This window comes from Nyctibius grandis, chromosome 1 (genome assembly GCF_013368605.1).
Source record: "Nyctibius grandis isolate bNycGra1 chromosome 1, bNycGra1.pri, whole genome shotgun sequence".
Lineage (NCBI taxonomy): Eukaryota > Metazoa > Chordata > Aves > Nyctibiiformes > Nyctibiidae > Nyctibius > Nyctibius grandis.
The window spans coordinates 41,078,613-41,098,922 of NC_090658.1; the positions used below are offsets into that span (position 1 = coordinate 41,078,613).

The 20,310-nt window shown below is 37.1% G+C and overlaps 1 protein-coding gene across 3 annotated transcripts in view; it reads right to left on the reverse strand.

The window, feature by feature from the left end:
- Positions 1-20,310, reverse strand: part of SDCCAG8 (SHH signaling and ciliogenesis regulator SDCCAG8) — a 116,126-nt gene that overhangs the window by 61,228 nt on the left and 34,588 nt on the right. For all 3 annotated transcript variants that reach the window (XM_068408472.1, XM_068408374.1, XM_068408318.1), the window contains exon 13: positions 11,278-11,420. In XM_068408472.1, the coding sequence (XP_068264573.1) occupies positions 11,278-11,420 (143 nt within the window). The remainder of the gene's footprint in view (positions 1-11,277; positions 11,421-20,310) is intronic.

Genomic DNA, 20,310 nt, shown 5'->3' on the forward strand with positions numbered 1-20,310 from the left:
AGGCTCCTACCATTGAATCAAAAACGGATGCAGCTAAATGATGCAGAGACCTGATCTGCTATGAACTCACTCTGCCGATTTAAATTTGCTCAAAAACCCAATGTTTTTGGTACGTTAACTTTGTACCAGCAATCTTTATGCTGAATCAGGTATCATCTGTCCTACTGCAGCTGGCATAAAGTCAGCATAAACACTGCATTGCATGCTCTAGCTAATTCGAAAGGAAAGTGACTGTGTGCTCACACCTGACCCAGATCAGATCAGCACAGCTGAATGATCCAGTAGATCACAGATGCACTATGAATGACTGCTGAACTGCCACCTACGTTTTTCACAAACATTAGGTTTGGACACACAATCTGCGGTTAAGCTACCACAGGCCTGATACTTAGAAGTCGTTAACTATCCCCAACTATTGCTGAAGTTGAGAAAAACTGAGGAACAGTTATCTCTGCCTCCAAAGGACCAAGCCTCACATGAACAGCTTGGGAAGAAGCAGAACAATTCCACAGAACAAAGCGTTCTTCAGGATGACAATTTGAAAGACAATATTTGATTTTGAGGGAATTTGATCTAGGGTAAGCTAGACTTCTCCCCCATTCTACAGCAAGATACCACATATTCCAGCAAACTGACAAACTTGTGACCAAAAGCAAGAAATATGAGAAATACTGTGCTAACATTATATTGTATTTCACTGATGTTGATTTGCTTAGATCTTACAGAAACATCCCAATAGAAGACATGTTTATTTACCCACATATCACAGGAGCTAGATATGAACAGGTGAGTTGAAAAATAAAAATCCAGCCTGATATGCCTTTTATTGGTTTGGTCAACTGTGGCATAATTTTTGTATTATTCTGATTGCAACTGTCTGCACATTAGTATTAGAAATAATGGACAGGCAGTATAACAGTTGAGGGTTCTGGTGTTTGGGTTTGGTTTTTTTTTTTTTTTTGGTCAGGTTATAAATCTCTCTTCCTTATGCTGTCACAAGTAAGGGAGAAATGTATTTCAATAGCAACTTTAAAACAAAACTCACAAATTACTACCATTATGTTAAGTGCTAGATATCCCACTGTGCAGTTTTGCTTTGTGAATTTTTACCTTCTTCCATGCACACTTTTAGCCACTGATCGCACAGCCTTTCAGTGTTTTCTGCCTTTTCCTTTAAATAAACTGGCTCTGGCTCCTTCCATCTGGTTCCCCTTCCGTCAGCAACCCTGCACCTGTTCACACCTCCTCTCCTGTTGGATTCCACTGAACATTTCCTCCTCTGCCAGGGCTATTCTGGCACTCGCAACCTTTCTGTCATTCAATCCATCTGTCAGAAGTGAACTTTGTTTACCGCAAGCTTCTGCTTTCTTCTTCAAGAAGCAAAGCCCCTCAAGGTCATTGTCAAATGAACTGTCGGTGTGGATTTAAATCCACTTCTGCTAACCAGCAGAAGATGAAGTTCTTTACAGTCCTGTATTTGTGAAGATCGGTTTGGGGTATAGAAGAAATAATACAGAAGCCAAAGAATAGATTTTAATCATAATCTGTTAACTCCAACAGCTAACGTGTTTTTCTTCATATACGTACATCTGCACCTTCTTGCAAAGACTAGCATAATCTGAGAAAGACTTGCAGACCTATGCAAAGAAGTGGAAAAGGCTAACTAAAATATTACAAATAAAATAATAAATGAAAGCTTTTGACTCTCATTTTAACACTGTAAATAAAGATATTCACTAAAAATACAAAGAGAAAATGGGAACAGATGAATAAGTAAGTTTACAGGAAAACCTTAAAGCGGTCAACAGCATTCACTGTAAATTATTTCATCTGCAGCTTCTTTTTTTTTTTTTTTTTTTAATTTACCTACTGATGTTTCAAATGCAACACTGTATAAGGAAAAAAAAAATCCTAAATATTTTTTCCTGTTTTCAAGCCTTGTAAAGCACACATATAGAAGTCTGTTAAAATACTGCCTTCCACAGTGAGATAAATTGTAAAGATTCTTTATCAGGGCTCAGACTACATTCATATTGTCAACAGGATACATTATTTTTAGCAATTCCTGTGCCAATATTTCTTTTCAGGAATACATTCTGGTAACCACAAGCTCCTGAATTATTAACTAACCTCCTCAACATTCTCATTGTTCTAAAATAAGAAATACCTTTCAATTTCACTGCATACTTTGGGTATCCTTTAAAAAAAAAAAAAATCTTTCCTCAAGATTAAATACAGTATCAAAAATTAAAATACATATTTCAAGTTTTGTAAGCAATTATAATGAACCACCTATTTTATTACGCTTTTACCAAAAATTAATTTAAAGTAAAGCTTTCCGGGAGCAAATCCAGGAGGTAATCCAATCTCATTAGCAGAAATGCAGTTATACTTATGTTAGGTCTGAATTTGACTCTAATAAAAATTGTGTTGACAAACACTGCACAAGTTCAGCTGAATAATAACTTAATACTGATATATCCCCTATATGGGGATTAGTCCCTGCATTTGTTTTCTGATGCTATGGTCTTCTTCCATAGGAAACGACATGCAGGTGAACAAAAGCACTGGAAATAGAAGAGGAAGTCTGGAACAAAAAGAATATGCAGCAGTGTCCCACCTAACTACACAGAAACTTTTATTCCCAAGGTTGATTTAAGCACTGTAGAAGGCAACTGGACAACAAGGAGAAGCTAATCAAGAACAGTTGCTCCTATTTCTACAAAAATGTAGTTTGATACTCAAACCACCAGGAACATAGGGGCAATCAACAGCGGCATGCTATTATGCTTGCCACGCTGCCAGTACAGCCAGGGGAAGGAGGTCAGCCCTGTCAAGAAGCCGACAGCAGAGGCTGCGCTCATCTGCTCGCTCAAGACAGGCATCTCCCAGCTCACACCTTCCCCCTGGCCAATCACCAGCACGAGGGCACTGAGCAAGGGGATGAGGAGAGCAGCCAGGCAGACAAAGCTGGTGTGCTTAGGTGATTTTTCTTCCTCCCTCCATCCACCAGCTACCTTCTACAGAGATGACAACCTACAGGCTGATGCTCTTCAGTGTCAAGCTTGATAAAGTGCCCAGTTGAGGACCCTTTGGGTTCTCTGTTGAATTTCTTCCTAGGCAAGAATTTCAGGAGCAGAATCTTTCACAGAAGAAAAAAAAAACAACAAACCAACAAACCAACAATGACTGTGAATGCACAAAATAAACAACTTTGAATATACTTTTGAAAGCACAAAGCAGCTTTTAAAATTGTTTAAGTTCACAAGTACCAACTGCTGACAGAAAAAGTACATTTCAGCTTATTGTAAAAACAAGCTTTCAGATGTACTTGAGAAAAAAGCCCTAGAACAAGTCAAAAACTAAAGATAAAAATCAGAAATGTTTTTCCACTAGCAAATTCAGCAAAAAAATCCAGCAGTCTTGAATACATGTGTCTAAAAGATTTTTATGGTTCAAAAAAATAAATCATTATCCTGTTGTCATTAGTCACACAAATAGAAAACCTAATTTGAATGAGATCAAAGTAAATATTTGATACAGACGCGTAAACTTATTACTGTTAGTGCTGAATAATAACTGCTCAAAACAAAGACCTTTTAAAGATGTTTGTTTTCTACAGCAGTTAGCCTCTTCTGTATTTCATCTCAATTCACTGCTTGCTCCAAAGTGCTTTAAGTATTGTCACTGTTCCTGAACTACACTCTACATGCAGTAGCAATTTGGCTGCCTCAACAACCTGATGTGATGTGTAAAAGACGAAATCATTAGAGAAATTTGATGTGACCAGTGGCAGTTTAAATGCCATGGAGAAAAATGCAGATGAATCCAAGACTAAAATCTGAAAGTGTATTATTGCCTTTTCCTTAAGAAATTTGTACTGTAGGACAATAAATTAAATTATCAACCATGTTTAGACTATTTAAAAATGAAAAAAAGGTGATTTATAAAGACTTTTATATTCAAAATTAACACAAGATTTTGCATTTATTCTTTATCCTTCACTTATATTTTCTTTCTTGCCCTTTTAAACTTCATCAATGGCCTTTACATGTTTGTACAGTCATCTTAAATATGTTTAAATGATTACATAGAAAGATATTTAAATAATTGTGTATTATCTTGACACAAAGTATATCAGCTTCGAAATTTCTACAAGGCACTGCCAGAAGACGACAGAGCCGATTTATTTCAAATCATTCAGTATCAGTCTTTGTAAAGCAGCATATGGTCTTATCATGGCAGGTAAAATATTTTACCTTCTATAATAACGCAGAGCAGCTAATTTATCTACATGCTGTATAATCAGATAAACAATTTCAGCTGCACTATGAAAACCTGTAGGCAAGGGAGAAATTTATCCCCCCCACACTTTATTGATTTTTCCGCCTATACATTCATATAATTGCTAACAATTGAGGTTATTCTTTTTTCCATCCCCTACTTCAATTACCTTAAAGCAAGACCTTCTTTTCAGTTGTGGAAATATTTGCAGTTTCTACAGCTGCAGGACAAAGAACTAAGACATATTCACAGAGTTGCTCAGGGGAAAAGGAAGGGTAAAAAAGCTTTGCAAGATTCTGCTGCAAGTAAAGCAGAGTGAATGACAACTTTCAAAGCTACCACAATCATTTACTAATGTGCTGCTATACCAAATAAGACTAATTTTTTTTGACAGCACCAAATTAGATTTATTGCAGAAACTGCTGCATAAATAGCATATGGCTATGTTATACCACCTATTTCAAATCCCTGTAATGTTTCCTCCCCTCCCTGCTCAAAATGAATATTTGAGCCAAGCTATAAACCTTCTGCAGACGAGAGAGATACAAGTTCAAAAAGCAGATGTAGGAGATGTAGATTTCTTTGTTGAAATTGTCTAAAAAAGTATCACATATCCCGATCAAACAAAATTAGGCAGTAACAGGTTAGGTCTCCCTTGCTACAGGTCAGGATTTTATTTCTCCCTTTGCTTGATAAAATTTTGTTTTCATTTCTCTTTCAAGCTGACAGTCATCAACACGGGGCATGACCTCGTAATCCTCTCGCACATGACTACCTCTTACTCGCACAAGAAATCCTATTGATCTTTACTTCTTACGCGAGTCAAATTATTCATGTGACTCAAGATCAGAAGGCTCAGACCTCCATTCATTCCTCACAAGCTCTCATTTATGAAGAGGGAAGTGCCGCCTCTGAGCAAAAATAAAACATCAGAAAACTGGTTTCATTCATCAGAGGGGCCCAACCCTGTGGGAAGGTGCCGACCTACAGCTCTCCCCCCCTTCCAACAGGAGCAAAGTTTTCTCATCCGTTTGCTGGATCAGCCCCCGGACCCACGTGCTTTTGTATTTCTGTCAATCGCCACATTCTGCGTTCAACACGCTGCTACGATAAAATACGAAAACACACATCCTTATCGCGCGACAGGACCGAGAGCAAAGACACGTATTTTTGCGGTAGCGGGGGGCACGATGCACCGAGGCGGGACGTGCCGAGAGCCGAGCAGGCCGCGCAGGGCGCCCCACCAGCACCTCCCCTCTCCCCTCAGCGGGGCGAGGCCCGCCACATGCCCCCAAACTTTGTGCGGCCGCCGCACGGAAAAGACATTGCAAGGTCTTCTCTCCGGCCGATGGGCACACCACTGCACACATCGTGGAAGGCTGCGGCTACCCCGCCGCTTGCCTCTCGGTGGTCAGTCCTCCCAGCTGCCCTATCCGTTACTGTCTGATTAGCTCTGCGAAGGAGCCCCTCCCCGGCCAGCTTTCCCCGCCATCTGTTCCACACGCGATGGCTGCCGCCCAGCAGCCTCGCGCTGCCCTCCTACCTGGCACCCGGCTCCCGGCCTTACCCCAAAGTGCTAACACAGGTTCTCGCTGCTGGCAGAGTCAGGATTTCATTACTACTACTTTGACAAGTGCAGGGTTGTTTGTAATTTCTCTTTTATCCTGATTTTGATTGTACAACCACCTCCCACTGATTCAGTTTGCTTCAGTTTTGTTGCTCACAGATTTTACTCTCCACATTAATCTCCCTCTGGCATGTTACTGCATCTGTTCCCTTTTTTATTATTAATTTTCAAATTCCCACCATTTTTGACAAAAAGGAGGTAATCTACACTCTGCTTCTGCCCATTTCATTTTCTTTAATTTGGAAGATAAGTATGAAAGCGTGCCAAAGAAGTTAATTCTCCGTTAACAGTTTATTTTCTGGCATCCCGATGCCTTTGTATATGAAAAGCAGATAGAAATAAATGTTGACTGAATCACAACAACATAGTTGCAACCGTCCCTAAATTTAATGAAAAGTAAACATATGAAGCAGAATCTAAAAAGTTTATTAGTTATCAGAGTTGTTTCATGTTATCACTCCTCCCTGCATTTTAAAATAATAGTTTTGTACAAGATGAGCAGAATATAAAGAAAATTAGAAATCAATCACTGCTTACACCTCATTTCTTCTTCTCCCCTCCCCCCCTGCCCCCCCTCTCATTTCAGTGTTATTGGTCCTTTCATCAGTCAGTCAGTCTGGGAACATAAAACATATCTCAGCCATTTAATATTAGTAACAGCATTTCTTCAAATGTTACCTCCTTTCCAGCATAGACAATGGACTCTTTCTGACGTGCTAAAATTGTTGGGAAAAGCATGACAGTAAGTGTGCTGCTAACTAATAGAGACTATAAGAAAAAAACCCAATAGATAATACTAAGTACCGTGCAACACCCTAGAAGGCAAAGTATAACCACCTTCTATAAATCAAGAAGTTAGTTTATATTTTGTCATTTAATAGTATAGCTTAAATAGGGAAATCAATGCATGAGGCATGCTGCAATTCTAACGAGGAACACTGGTGAGGACATAGAGCTCATCACCAAAGCTTCAGTGACTAAATAATGCCACAGAACCCAGAGGTGGAATGACAGATTTGTGCGCTTTATTTATTATACATGTCATACAAACTAGCATTAATGGAGTCACTGAAACTAGCAAGGAGGACCGATGTGCAGTAGGAAGGCTATAGCACTGCTAAAACCCACTGTACTCCCGAAATGCCACTTTCTTTGATATGCTCCTTTCTAGAGATCATATAATTTTCAAAAATAAGGGAGAAAAGAAATATCACATAATGGGGGGAAAAAATTAAAAAAAAAAAAATCAAGAACTACAACATCCACTTGCCTCACTACAATATAAACTTTTATTCTTCAAGAGAGTGACACAGGGATTTAGGGTAGCTTGGCAGATCACCTGAACCTGAAAGTATGAGTTCTTCTACTGCTTAGTAGTTTTTCCCCACCTACAGGTTGACATTCAATACTGCTTGCAATGTTTCATGTAAGCAAATAAGAATAGTAAAAAAATAAATCAATTAAATCTGCTTCAGTTCCACTCAGTTACATCTCCCAGCAAATTTTAGATGACATTTCAGTCAAATATATCTCAAACCATCTACCTATCTCCATGCCTAAGAAAATGCATGATGGCAAGTTCAATTTCAAAATTCAGTGATTCCATCACTTCTTCAGATTTATTTAACTGCTTTGGCATATGCAAACAGGAACTACATCCGAAAGCAACTGAAACAAATAATAGCTTCAGATTTGTTTTGCAACAAAAAGAGGAAAGATTTTTAATGACGATTCTGTTATGCAAGAATAGCGAAAAATTTTATTAAATTAGATGACATGCTAAAATCTGGGCAAGCTGTTAACATCTTGCATCTTTTATGGGATCTTTTCCACTAGCATACTGACATGATTTTTAACGATTATTTTCTCATGAACTAAGAATAATAGATCTGTATGTTTTCTACTCTCTGAAGAATGGATTCAGATAAGCTTCGTTAGCAAGACCCAACCTTGCCAAAGTAATGGCAATTTCACAGTGACTTCATAAGTAATTTCATAAGATTCTCCTACTACGGTAACTCTAATACAAATAACCACAGAGCTGAAACTAAGGTAAAAAAATAAACACTATAAACAAGCACGGTCAGTGTCATAGCACGGTGACATCTGCAAAGTTACATGACTGACAATCAAAACCACCCAGCAAGAGTTCTGTATTTTCCCAGTCATTTGAAGACATACAAATTAGAATTACTAACGAGATTCAATAGCAGGAAATGCATCTTAACAGCAAGGATTTCTAAGCAACATATTGCTCCAGGAAGAAAGGTGACAGGAAAAGGCAAATTTAAACTCTGTGGCAATGGTTTAGAATAGCTAATTGTAACCTTTTTCTTGATTTTTTAACAAGTACATTTTGTTAACTTAGAAGCTGTTTAGTGGGTAATCAATCAACGGTGTCTGAAAAATAGGATGCAGCAAAAGAAGTAGGACTCCTGGAGAAGAGTGCAATTCTGCAGAGCACTTTCTTTTTCTCATTAAGACATAGACTGCATGCTCTTTCTCATTTAATCCATTCATATAATATTTATCATCTCATTTTCATACATTAAAATCTGAAGTTTTCATATTCATTGTATTATTCTATTTATTTACAATATCCAAACTTAGAATCAGTGGATTAGTAAAGAACTTTTCTCCTTAGTAATATACTAATTCATACAAAACAAAGAATTCTTTCTGTACCTCCTCAGCTACCTCTAATTTTTGTCAGTACAACCCAGACAGGTCATGTAAAGCAACAGAAAGACTATCCACAACCGTGTAACAGCAGTACAAGCCTCCACAAGTCCTGCGTTGTGAGAAGACTTGGAGTGGACCAGCTGGTCCTCTCCTGAAAAGAGGGAAATCAGCAAGATGAGGCCAAGGCCAGAATCCCCAAGAGGTGCACTAAGTCAGTGCAATTTCTGCAGCAACCTCCCACAGGCAGGACTCTAGAGCTTAAAATCTGTTTTCCTTGGCAAGTGCCACAGTGAATGATTCTAAAACCCCCATAGGCTTGCTATTACCACTACCCTTCCAGTGAGTGTTTTTCACTGGCACAGCTGCCATTTGAGGTGAAGTGGAAAAAAGAATGAAAGAAGGCAGACCGTAAGCCAATAAAGTTCACGTGCAACAACTATGGATGTACCAATTCACTCAAAAAATACTGAGTTCAAAATGCAAAACTAATGCCACTAGAGACCTGTAACTTTTATACCTTCACTAATACAGAAAATGTGTTCTGGCAGGAAGTGGTCGGAGGGGAAGAAAAAACACAGGCTAAGGAAAAGTTTCATTTCAGTAGGGGATCTTCTTGTCTGCGATACAGGGAAAACAGATGACTATGCAAGAACACTTCTAACCCTGCCCTACCAATCTAAGTACTTGGAGACAACAGGTAACAGTTCAGGAGCAACGAATCTCTCATCTCTTTTTCCCCCCTCTGTCTTCACCTATGACAGCAACATCACCTAATGTATTCCTGGAAAGCAGACAGACACTCCAAAGATAATGGGGACACAAAAACCTACAAAGTATTATAGAATTTGGGGAGTATCAAGGAGAAAGATTTGAACCTATTTCCCATGTTTCAGTGTATACATTTTTCTGACAATTAGATGTCAGCATGGAAAACATTTCACTACTTACAAGCATACTTATAAGCAGAGGCCATAACATGAACACGAAGTATAAAAAATAAAATAAAGATTAGGATATTGCAGAAGAGTGGGCTGCACTAGCTCAGACAAAGAAGCCATGGCAGTTCGGCGTCTGTCTCAAAAAAGCAGATGTCTGTGAAACTATATGAGAACAGGGCCAGCAGAGAGCACTACTTGCCCAAAATATTGTTCCCAGCCTCCAGTGATTTGCATCTCAGAAACTTCCCAAGTCAGAGATCAGAGAGTGAAAAGCTACCTGAATCATCTGTATGCTAGGTATCCAGCTTTAAGCACCTCATGATGTAAAAGTTGGCAATAGTTCTCATTTTTACAAGTTGACTATTTTCACAAAAAAAAAAAAAAAAAAATATACTGGCTAGTCAGATTTCCTCCAAGATATCCAGAGCTTTATTGCATATAATCAGCCTTTTGCTAAAAGGAGCGTGGTAAGCCATTTGGTTAACTATCACAACAAATCATTATTAATAAAGTTCTGCTAAATCCAAACTTTAGATATCTTAACAACTCACCCAAAACTTTTTTCAAGTTCATTAACCTCTAGCATATTTTTTCTCTAAATACAGGCTGTTAGAGTGGTACTTTCTTCCATCTGTTAAACAACCGTGCTCTGAATTACACAGAAATGTAGTTGAACAAAAAAGTGATTCATTGAATGTAATAGTTTAGGCGAGGCTCTATTTTATTTCCAGGCTCTATTTTATTTCCATTTACTCAATGGCAGAATTCTCACAAAGCCCAAAGAGTAGAAGAGTTGGATAAACACGCAGACTTCTGTTAAGTGATAAAAATCTGAGGGTTTTTTTTCCCCCCATGTAAAATTTAAACTAACTCAACTATTTTTCCTGAGTAAAAGCCGCCAGATTTGTTTCTGGATGTTCACTCTTGGGGGGAGCGGGGGGGGGGACAGAACAAAACAAAACCCCCACACACAACCAAAACCCTGAAAACAGTCAGACAATACCATTTTCTGTGGCAAAAGCAAAAATTCCTGCAGTTACCAAAACTCAAGCTGCAGTGAATAATTGATGTATTAACCTTCTGCTCTTTTCTAGAAATGTGTAATGAATAGTACAGTAAATGGCTTTGGGAGCTACATCCAAGAATGGAATAAGCTCAGGCAAAGTCTCTTGTCACACAGAGTTTGCATTGTACCACATCTCCACTGAACATGTGACTTAAACACGTTCCTCACGTACTTGAGCTTACCTCCTATTCATAGACAGTAATATTACCTTTTGATTGTTTAATCTTCAATGAAGCTTAACACGATTATGTTCATTTATACGTTCCTGGTCATTCTGCTGCAGAAACTTCAGGTTATTAATCTGAGAACTCCTATGCTTAAAGGTGCTGCTGTACACTAGTGTCTCAAACAACATTTAAAATGTGTTTGTCCTACCAAACACAGCAACAACAAAAAGAATGTAGCTGTGCTCTCCCTTGCTCTTCCTGCCCCAAAGCATGATACCTCATCACTGGAGCTGAACATTGTCTTTTCTTCACACTAGTAATTCACTTGCACAAATTATAGTTCATAACTCACTTTGTTCATAACTCACTTATTTAAATCTCCACTTTTAAGATGACTGAGGGCTGCCCATGCAGTCAATGACTGCAAGTATCTATAACAACTGTGGGGTAGCCTGTGGCAAAAAATTAGCAGAATGAAATTGGTACTACAGCATGTAATAGGATAAGGGGTACCTGGTGAGGTGCAGTTGGTGCTCAGATTTACTCAGCAGTTCTGTCAGTTTTAGGCACTCCTCTCTGGCTCCTATCACATCCTGCTGGGCTTGTTCCAAACGCTGTTTGTTTCCATTCAGCTCTAATCCCAGTTTTTCTATTTTCTTAGAAAATTGTAAAACCAAAGAAAGCATATTTAAGACATGCATAGAGATACATTTTAAGACAAGAAATCTTACTGTGATCAAAGCTCCTGAAAAATAATGTATGCTTTTGTTTTAGAACAAAATCAGTTTGCCGATAAAAACCTCAAAACAAACTAAAGCACTTGAAATTACATTCTTATGAAAAGCCAAAATGCATATCATATTCAAATACATTAATACACAATCGATGTAATTGCCTTCATGAGGCTTAAGAGATCCACGCATTCAATCATATTCCGATTTTCTCATGTGAATGCTTCCGTATTTGTGTCCTGAAGTCACTGTAGGCAGTAGAACAGTGGCCATCTTCAGAAGCTTCTGGCCATAGGAAAGTTCTCATGCTCATTTATGTTACTTACCTATTACATAAGCAATGACATGTGGGAATTTAGCTTTGTCATATTCACATAATATTATGCAAGAGAATAAAGGTCATTTTGTGATTTTACCATTATTGAAAATAAGTCATTTATGACTTATAACTGAATCTGAAACATACCAACTGCTGTTAATCTTGTCATTTGCTTAACATCATTAGTCCTTATATGTCAACTAAGCCAAGTAAGTAAATCTCAGGCGATTTATTTTACAAATAACAATAAGCAAATTTGCATGACCAGCATCTTTGAATCCAGCAAAGCATACTGCACTTAATACCTCTAACTGAATCATATTGGCAACAATTTGAACATTTTTCACAAATGTCCTCAGAATGAATACATTTTACTCTAAGTCCATATACAACATACAAGTACCTGCAGGAATACATCTGTATCGTAACACTATACTTAGTTATAAGGATGCTTTTAAGGAGGCCAGTGGAGTACAGAGTAAGCTAACAATGTAATTTTATCATGTAGTAACTATTCTGTACTAACTCCCTACATAAATATTTATTCATCATTGGGGCTGGAGGGAACTTTCATGTTTTTCAGTCCACAAAACTGTGAAAGGTCATTTGTAATACAGAATAAAATTGTTCATACAAGGAGTTAGTGCTGAATAGCTGTTATACTTTAAATTCATACCATAACTTATTTTGTGATAGCTTCCTCATGTAGACAAGCCTCAGTATCTGCTTCAGTTAATGAAATTATTCATTCAAACATCCTACAAGAACAAATGAATGTAATTCAGTTCCAATATTTGCACTTGAAGCACCTTAATAATAATGTTGTCTCTTTTCCTCCCATGAAAATGTTAACCTAAACCACTTACAGTAACTCAATGTTGCAAACAAACACAATCTCTTAGCTAGAAAAAGGTTTCACAATGTTCCTTTTTAAATTTATTTTTAATTTTGCTAATTATTTAACTGTACATGTTTTTCCCCCTCAAGAGCACTCAACAGAGGAAATTTTGATTAGAATTTAACATCACCTTGCTTTGTCACATAGACCACCTACCAAATTAAATCAGTAATTCCAAGTTCCAATACAAAGATAGTGAAACTCTCTGCAAAATCATTAGTATTCTTCCCCTCTAAAAAATGTAACAACCTCTTACACTGTCAGAATATTTTAAAACCAGGTGTGCAAAGGTATTCAGTTACATATGCTTTGCATTTTTACTTAGTACTGGAGACTTTTGCGTATTTTAAATAGAAGTTTCAGTGGGTTCTCTACACTCTATTCTTCTTAAAAGCAGCAGCTCATTGATGCTATTTCTCAATTCATAGTAAACAGAGACATGAGTTCTTCACTGTCTTTACAAGTTAAAGATAGGGCAGTTTGCAACATTCTTAAAATTTGCTTTAAGCGTATATCCATTCAGCATACATTTAAAATAAAAAACTAACCACAAATTAGTCGAAAAGCATCAACTAAGTATTTGAAAAAGCACAGCTACAGCTGAGAACGTAAATACACTCTAGATCACTCCTTCAGGGCAAAGTTTCAAGGAACAGATGGGCTTTACACCATTGCCTCGAGTTAAACAGGCTCAGTCAGGTTTTGACACAGACCCACAGAAGGAAGCAAATTCCAAGTGCAAGAACCTCTGGTGAAAAAGTTCTGCTTCCATCAGCCAGATGTTGAACCTGCAGGGTTGAACCCAAGAATGCATCCATAGATTTCAGCAGTCATGAAAGTGCAGAGGGAAATTCTCAGACAATGGCTCCACGACAGGATCTTTAAAGATTCACAGGAGTCTTACGATTTCTATAAAAAGTATCAAGAAAGCAAACATAGGTTTTGAAGAACAATTTTATTTCTGCTACTTTCATCAGTAATTCCAAAATTCATAATCAGCTCCTTCACACACACATGTACATGTGGGTTTGCGCGTGTGTGCAGGTGTATATAGATATATATAAATATATATTAAAATACCAATATTTAGAGGTACTCACAGCGTGAGCTATATGAAGAGTAGGAATTCTACACAAGAATTCTGGCAATGACCACGGCAGAAACAGCAGACAACCTCATGAGAAAGGGATGGAAGAAAAATGCCACCCAAGAGAACATGGTAACAGCAACTCAGAAACCAGAAGCATCTAATCCAGGTATATTTAGGGATATCAAACTAAATTCTTATTTTTCAAACACCAGAAAATATTCATTGAAAATAATTTGGTAGGAGCCATGCTTCATTATGCTGAAAACAGATAGCCCATACTCTGAACGCTACGTGTTACTTTGGTTTAAAAACTCAGATAATAGCTTGAAACCTATGAAGCCACAGAACTTGAGACTTGTTCATACAATAAAAACTAACCCTCTTCTCTCTCCTGAAAACAATAATAGTCTCACAAATGTATACACTCTAACCTGAAATATGTCAAGTCCATCACTAGGTCATCACAATATAATCAGAATTTAAAAAAAAGAGGAATTACAGAACCAACAAATCATCTTCACTGTCCCTGCAGGGAACCTTACAGGCAGCATCTTTCCAAACTATGCAGGCTCAAACTAGTTTTCGTGTTACTTTTAGTGCCTCTTTCTTCTACTGGGAAGCTGCAAGCAGTTCTGCAGCTGCTATGTGGGCCCCAGCATAATCATAGGGAGAGACACAGAAACAAACCACCACCTAAAGTATTTTGCTGACAACTCTGCTTCACATGCAGCGTTAATTCGATCCCTCAGTGCCTATCACTTGTGATACAGCTTTTTACAACATGATCAGAAAGTATTTCTTCAAGGTACTTAACTTTTCAAAATATGTGAGAGACAAGAGATGGAGCACAGAACTGCAAAAAGACAGATGACAATCTTGCATTTAAGAAAATCTGAAACAGATTTTCAGTATAACAAGGAACAGAATTATAATGTATACGTACAACAAGACTGCATTAAGGTTGGAATAGGCAACTTCTGGTGCTTACCTCCACAACTTTAATATTGTTATTACTTCTGCACATAATTTTAAAAGTACTATTTAATGTGTCTTGCACTGCAGTTGCCTAAACGCCCAGGAATATCAACAGGCACTTTGTCATTGAAAGATGGCAGGCTAAACCTCAGTAAGAGAAACACCATTATTAGTAAGCTGAAACACATTAATACCATTCCTCATGTATATCCAATTCAGTTACAAGAAAGAAGTTTTACTAAACAAAAGTTAAAGCATTGGGGAAATATCACTGCAATAAAATTTTATTCTATATCAATTATTCTTTTTTCAGTATTACCACCAACCACCTTTTATATTTTAAGTTTTCCACTTTGAAGCATATAGCAGCCTTCTATATTTTTTTTTCTTGAAACTCTTAAAATAAGTGTTTCACTTCGCATTCATTAGTTTACGATGAGTTTACAAATTATCTTCTGATTTTCAGAATGCATTTTTAGGTGAACACACTGGAGATGCTCATTCAGTGACATAAATGCAACTTACTGAAAAACAAAAAAGATCATTTCTCAAACACTGGATCAATCTTCGAACATCCTCTTCATAAATTATCTGAAATTATCTTCCCCTAACAATACTTATCTATGTTGTAAAAATGTGCTGTTCAATTAACTAGACATCTCTTTATCACAACAAATTCTGATAAAATGAAATAATAATTTCATTCAAAACAAGCAAATTAAAGATTAAAATAATTGTTTAATTCTTTTCATACTGATGCTGATTCTATTGTATGCAGAAAAACTCAACTTTAAATTCCAAACTAGCAGATGTTTTTCATAGAATTTTAAATAGCAGCAAACTGACAGAAAAGACAAATGTTTTTTTTTTAAACAAATGAGAATGATTAAGCAGTGATAAAAGAACTCGTACTCTGAAGTTAATGCAAAAATAACTTTAGAAGACTTTTAACAAAATCAGAAATATACTAAAACCAAATTAATTCATAAGTGATTTATGACATTCACTGTATAACAGTATGCTCACACATCAGGTAAGAAAATACACAATATAACCTGAAAAATAAATTCTGCCCTGACTATGCCATTGCACAAATTCTGCAGTAAAATAATTCTGAAGGGGAAAATATTTTTGTGAATTTACAGTTCTTTCTTTTTGTTTCATACTTCATTCTTCACCATTATTAAAAGATTAATGGGGCATAAAATAGAACCAGAAATAGAAGAACAAATATAAAAGTAATAAAAAGTGAAATGTAATTACTATGGTTGTTGGTATTTGCAGGTACATCCCTAAAAGGGATCAACATCTATAAAAACACATGCACTTCAAATTAATACACAGTAAAACTTTACAGGCCCTGATGCTCACACGCTTACTTTCATTTACTAATGTAGCCCTTCAAAGCAATGTGATAGTGCACAGGACTGAGGGTATAACTAAGGTCTTTCTAAGAGGTGCCACCAGTGTGGCCATTCACATACACTTAAATATTACATATAACAGTGACAGGAAATTTTTGCACTGTTTAACACTGATCTCAATCCATGTTGCCTTCTTTGTTTATTAATATACTAGTTAATCAGGGATAGAACAATCATATCCTACTATAACACTAATTTTTTAAAATTATTTTTTAATTTAAAAACCCCAACAAGACAAGACAGTTTTTGCAGCAAGATTTTGAGGTATTTTACTTGGAGGAAAGACGACTATCAGTCCATATGCAGCAAGGGGTCACTTGCAGTCATTTCTATCCTAATCTTGATATCAATCAAGCAACTCTAGGTTCTGAGTGGTCTCTAAACCTCAGACCTCCCAGGCACGGCCATCTGACATAGCATATTGCACCTGAAGAACTATCCAACTTTGTAAAGAGAGTTAGGGCCATCGCGAGGTTAATCCCCGCCATGTCCCAACAATGTTTTTCTTCCTTTTACACTCTATATGAATTACTGCTGCTTTCCATTCAAATCTGAATCAGAGGATACAAAGCAGTTTTGAAAGCTAAATTTGGTTTTACAGGGGAAATCCCCTTTCTGGAAGTAGTTTTATTATAAAGCTGTGGGAATATACAAATAAATAGTAAGAAATACAATGCACACAAGGCTTAAAAGAGTCCACAAAGACCACCTCTTTCAAAAAGATCAATTCAAAAAAAGCCTAAGAGAACTGCAAAATTCTACAAATCATTTAGCCCAAAACAGAAATGTGAAAACCTTTCACTATATGAAAGGCAACTAACGTGAGCAGAAACACAAGAGAAGTAATCCCAATAAATAGTTCCTTTGAAGGGTTTTCCCTATGGCTGGCTCGCAAATCCATTGACCTCTGAAGACCAGAGTGACAAGCAAAGACATAGCAGATAGCAGATAAGCAATGCAGGCTGTGATTGGTTGGATGGCTATTACTCTAGCCTGATTTGATGGGACTCCTGAATTCCTCAAAGAGAAGTAGTTTTGTGGCCACTTTGTCACTTGTACTGCATAGAAACGTAACAGCACCTGGCAGTACTGTGGCATCCCGTGTGCTCCACTAAAAGGCAGAGCCATTACCTAAGCAAAGGTCAGCAGCCACAAACCCTCTGCTTCCAAAAACATTGAGAATTAATAGAGACAGGATGCTGCAGTTTGCTAGGAAGAGTAGAGGTGCCAGACGACTTCCTGGGAACAGCATGCAGGGGGGTTGCTTTTAAATGCACACATCTTTAAATCCCGTTGAAGCAAACTCTCCACTGTAATTGTTAGCTGAGCAAGAAAAAATTCATGTTGCTAAGTATATATTTATGAATACATACACACATAATTTTTTAATTAAGCAATAATCTTAGGTGTCTGTCCTTGTGCAAACTCTCAAAGAGTAACATGGCCCCTGGATACTGTGAATAAATACCCTGGGAAACAGACTAAGAGTGAATGGCTGAAACATGTTACACAGGGATTTTGCCTCATTATTTTCCTGAAAATATTTGCTTTCAATTTGCCAAAATATTTGAACTGCAATACTATTTCAGGAACAAAACTTCCAAACCCACAGAGATTACTACAGTTACATTTTAACAGACAACATTGCTGTACTAGAGATTAGCTCAGCAGACACCAGCAGAGATAAGAAAGTGATTTTGTTCCACAGCGGAACAAGACTTTTTTTTTTTTTTTTTAATGGATTGCACTGGGGCGGGGCGATGGGGACAGGAGGTAGAATGGGGTGGTGCAAAATAGATGGTTAGCTTGCGGATAAAGGAATTTCAGAAAAGAAGGGATGCATATAGAGAAAAAGGAAGGGGAAGATTACTCCTACTTCATTATTGAAAAAGAGAACAAAACTTATTCCTTTTATGCTTTCAAACACGTATTTGAGATAACTGATGTAGGATTGGCTCTTTTTTCCTGGACAGCATTAAGGAACAGCTGGAAAGAAAACCTATGCAGTAACAAGCAAAAAGTGACAGTCAGGGACTTTTACACTCTTTCTTCTGATTGTTGGCCAATGACTATTGATAAAGCAACAATTTTTCTAGCCTAACAAGGAAAAAACAACAGAAAACAAGCATTTCTTTAAATATAATGCATGTACACACTATACCAAGACCTACACAATTCTTTCCTACTTTTAATGCTCATGAATGATTTTGTCTTCCCATACACTAACGGGGTGACATCACACTGGATGACCAAACATGGATCAAGGTCACACAGGCCAACTACACCTATGAACAATGAAATCTCGATTACCAACTGGGTCATTCCTCTTAGCAGGCCATCTGCTTAGGGGAAGCACACCAGTACAGAAGATGCAGATCAGTCAGTACAGAAAATTCTACTACTGAGAATCCCAGTCCCAGGGATTTTTCTTATGGAAACATGACAAAGAATTTAATGATGGCTGCTCATACCACTGATCCTTGAGGAATGGATGGCTGACAGAGGAAAGCAATGCCATGGCAGAGCAGCAGCAGCCATATCATAACTGTAATTAAACATTTATTTTGTTATATATTGCAGGGATGTAGATCAGTGTTTTTCCTCATCTTGAGATGAGCTAGTAAGTTCAGTTATTACAAAGAACGATGTTCCTCCTGAACAGGTCAGAAAATTCATATCAAAGCAAGGCATAAACTACTATCATTTTACTCCCTCCTTTTTCACCCATTTTCATATTAGTGCATTGAATGCCCCAAACTGGAAACGATACATTAAAAAGAGTTCTGTTACAGCAATGGTTATCACATTTTCTTAATGCTTTCATGTCCAAAAGCAATTTGGTTTTGCTACTTTTAAGACCATTATACTCAAGGTCACACCAGGTAAGAAAATTTGATGCTAAGAGTTTCAAGCTGTCTGCTAGGTTTTGGGTTTTTCCTTCCTGCCAAATAGTATTCAAGTATGTTTACTGATTTAGCAGAATTTATTTTCAAAACAGAAATTCCAGAGCATCTTTTTAACTAATGAGGTCATAAAATCTTAGGTATAAGACTGCTACAAGAATACACATAACACATAATCCTAACCCATCTTCACCAGCATTATTAAAACTTGTAACTTTATTAAGTTTCAAAACATCTAGTGATATCCTCAACGTCCCAGCTCGTGAAAAAATCTAGTAATTTAAAGCCTGACTCATGGAAGCCTGATACCTATTCATAAAAAGACATTTCAGTGAATCAGTGTCTTCAGAAGATTTTATTGGTCTTGCATCGGACACTCAGTCTGCAGCATTTCCAGGATATATACCCCAATTCTTCACTTGCATTATTTCTGATGAAGACAGAGTCAGTAGTCTCTCCACTTATCATGTCTAAATGAGGTTACTATAAATCACAGATTTATGACAAATGAGATAAACATTCCCAAAATACCTTTTGGCAAAATGCTTTTGGACTGCAATTTTGCCAGATTTTTATTTGTCTGCAAAATTGTCAGTCTATAGTGTACAGAGACATAATTTAGGTTCTGTCATACTACACAAAAATGCTTTGATGTGTAGCTTTTTCCATTAGTATAGGTTGTGCATATCAGTGACTCTCCAACTTCTTTTTATTTGGGTTCATGAACTTCCATACAGGCAACTCTTTAAAGTCTGTGGGGTTTGGTATAATATTTCCAGAGCTTTTCATTCTGTCGCCTACAAAGTAGGCAACAGAATTCTGTAATCCCCTGCTTTAAACTACATTTGCCCAATTTCAAATAGTATTAAAAGAATGGCTTTTTACAGGTTAAGATTACCGGCTTGGATTTATTTCTACATGAAGTATTTATCTGATTCCTCAAAACATGGTAAAATAAAATTTAAAAGCTTCAGTTAGTTTCTGAAGTTGGATTTAACATGTCCTATTGCTTTATTACAAGGAGACCACAACCCCAGTGGTGCAATGCTACTGATAAGAACTATCTAATAAGGATGATGCCCAAATTGGCTGGGACTGCATAAACCAATACTACAAAACTGTTTTAACTTCTACATGCTGAAGTTTGCAAGATTTTATAAATCAAATAAAAATGATTTACAGAAGACAGAAAGCAAGTGTTTAACA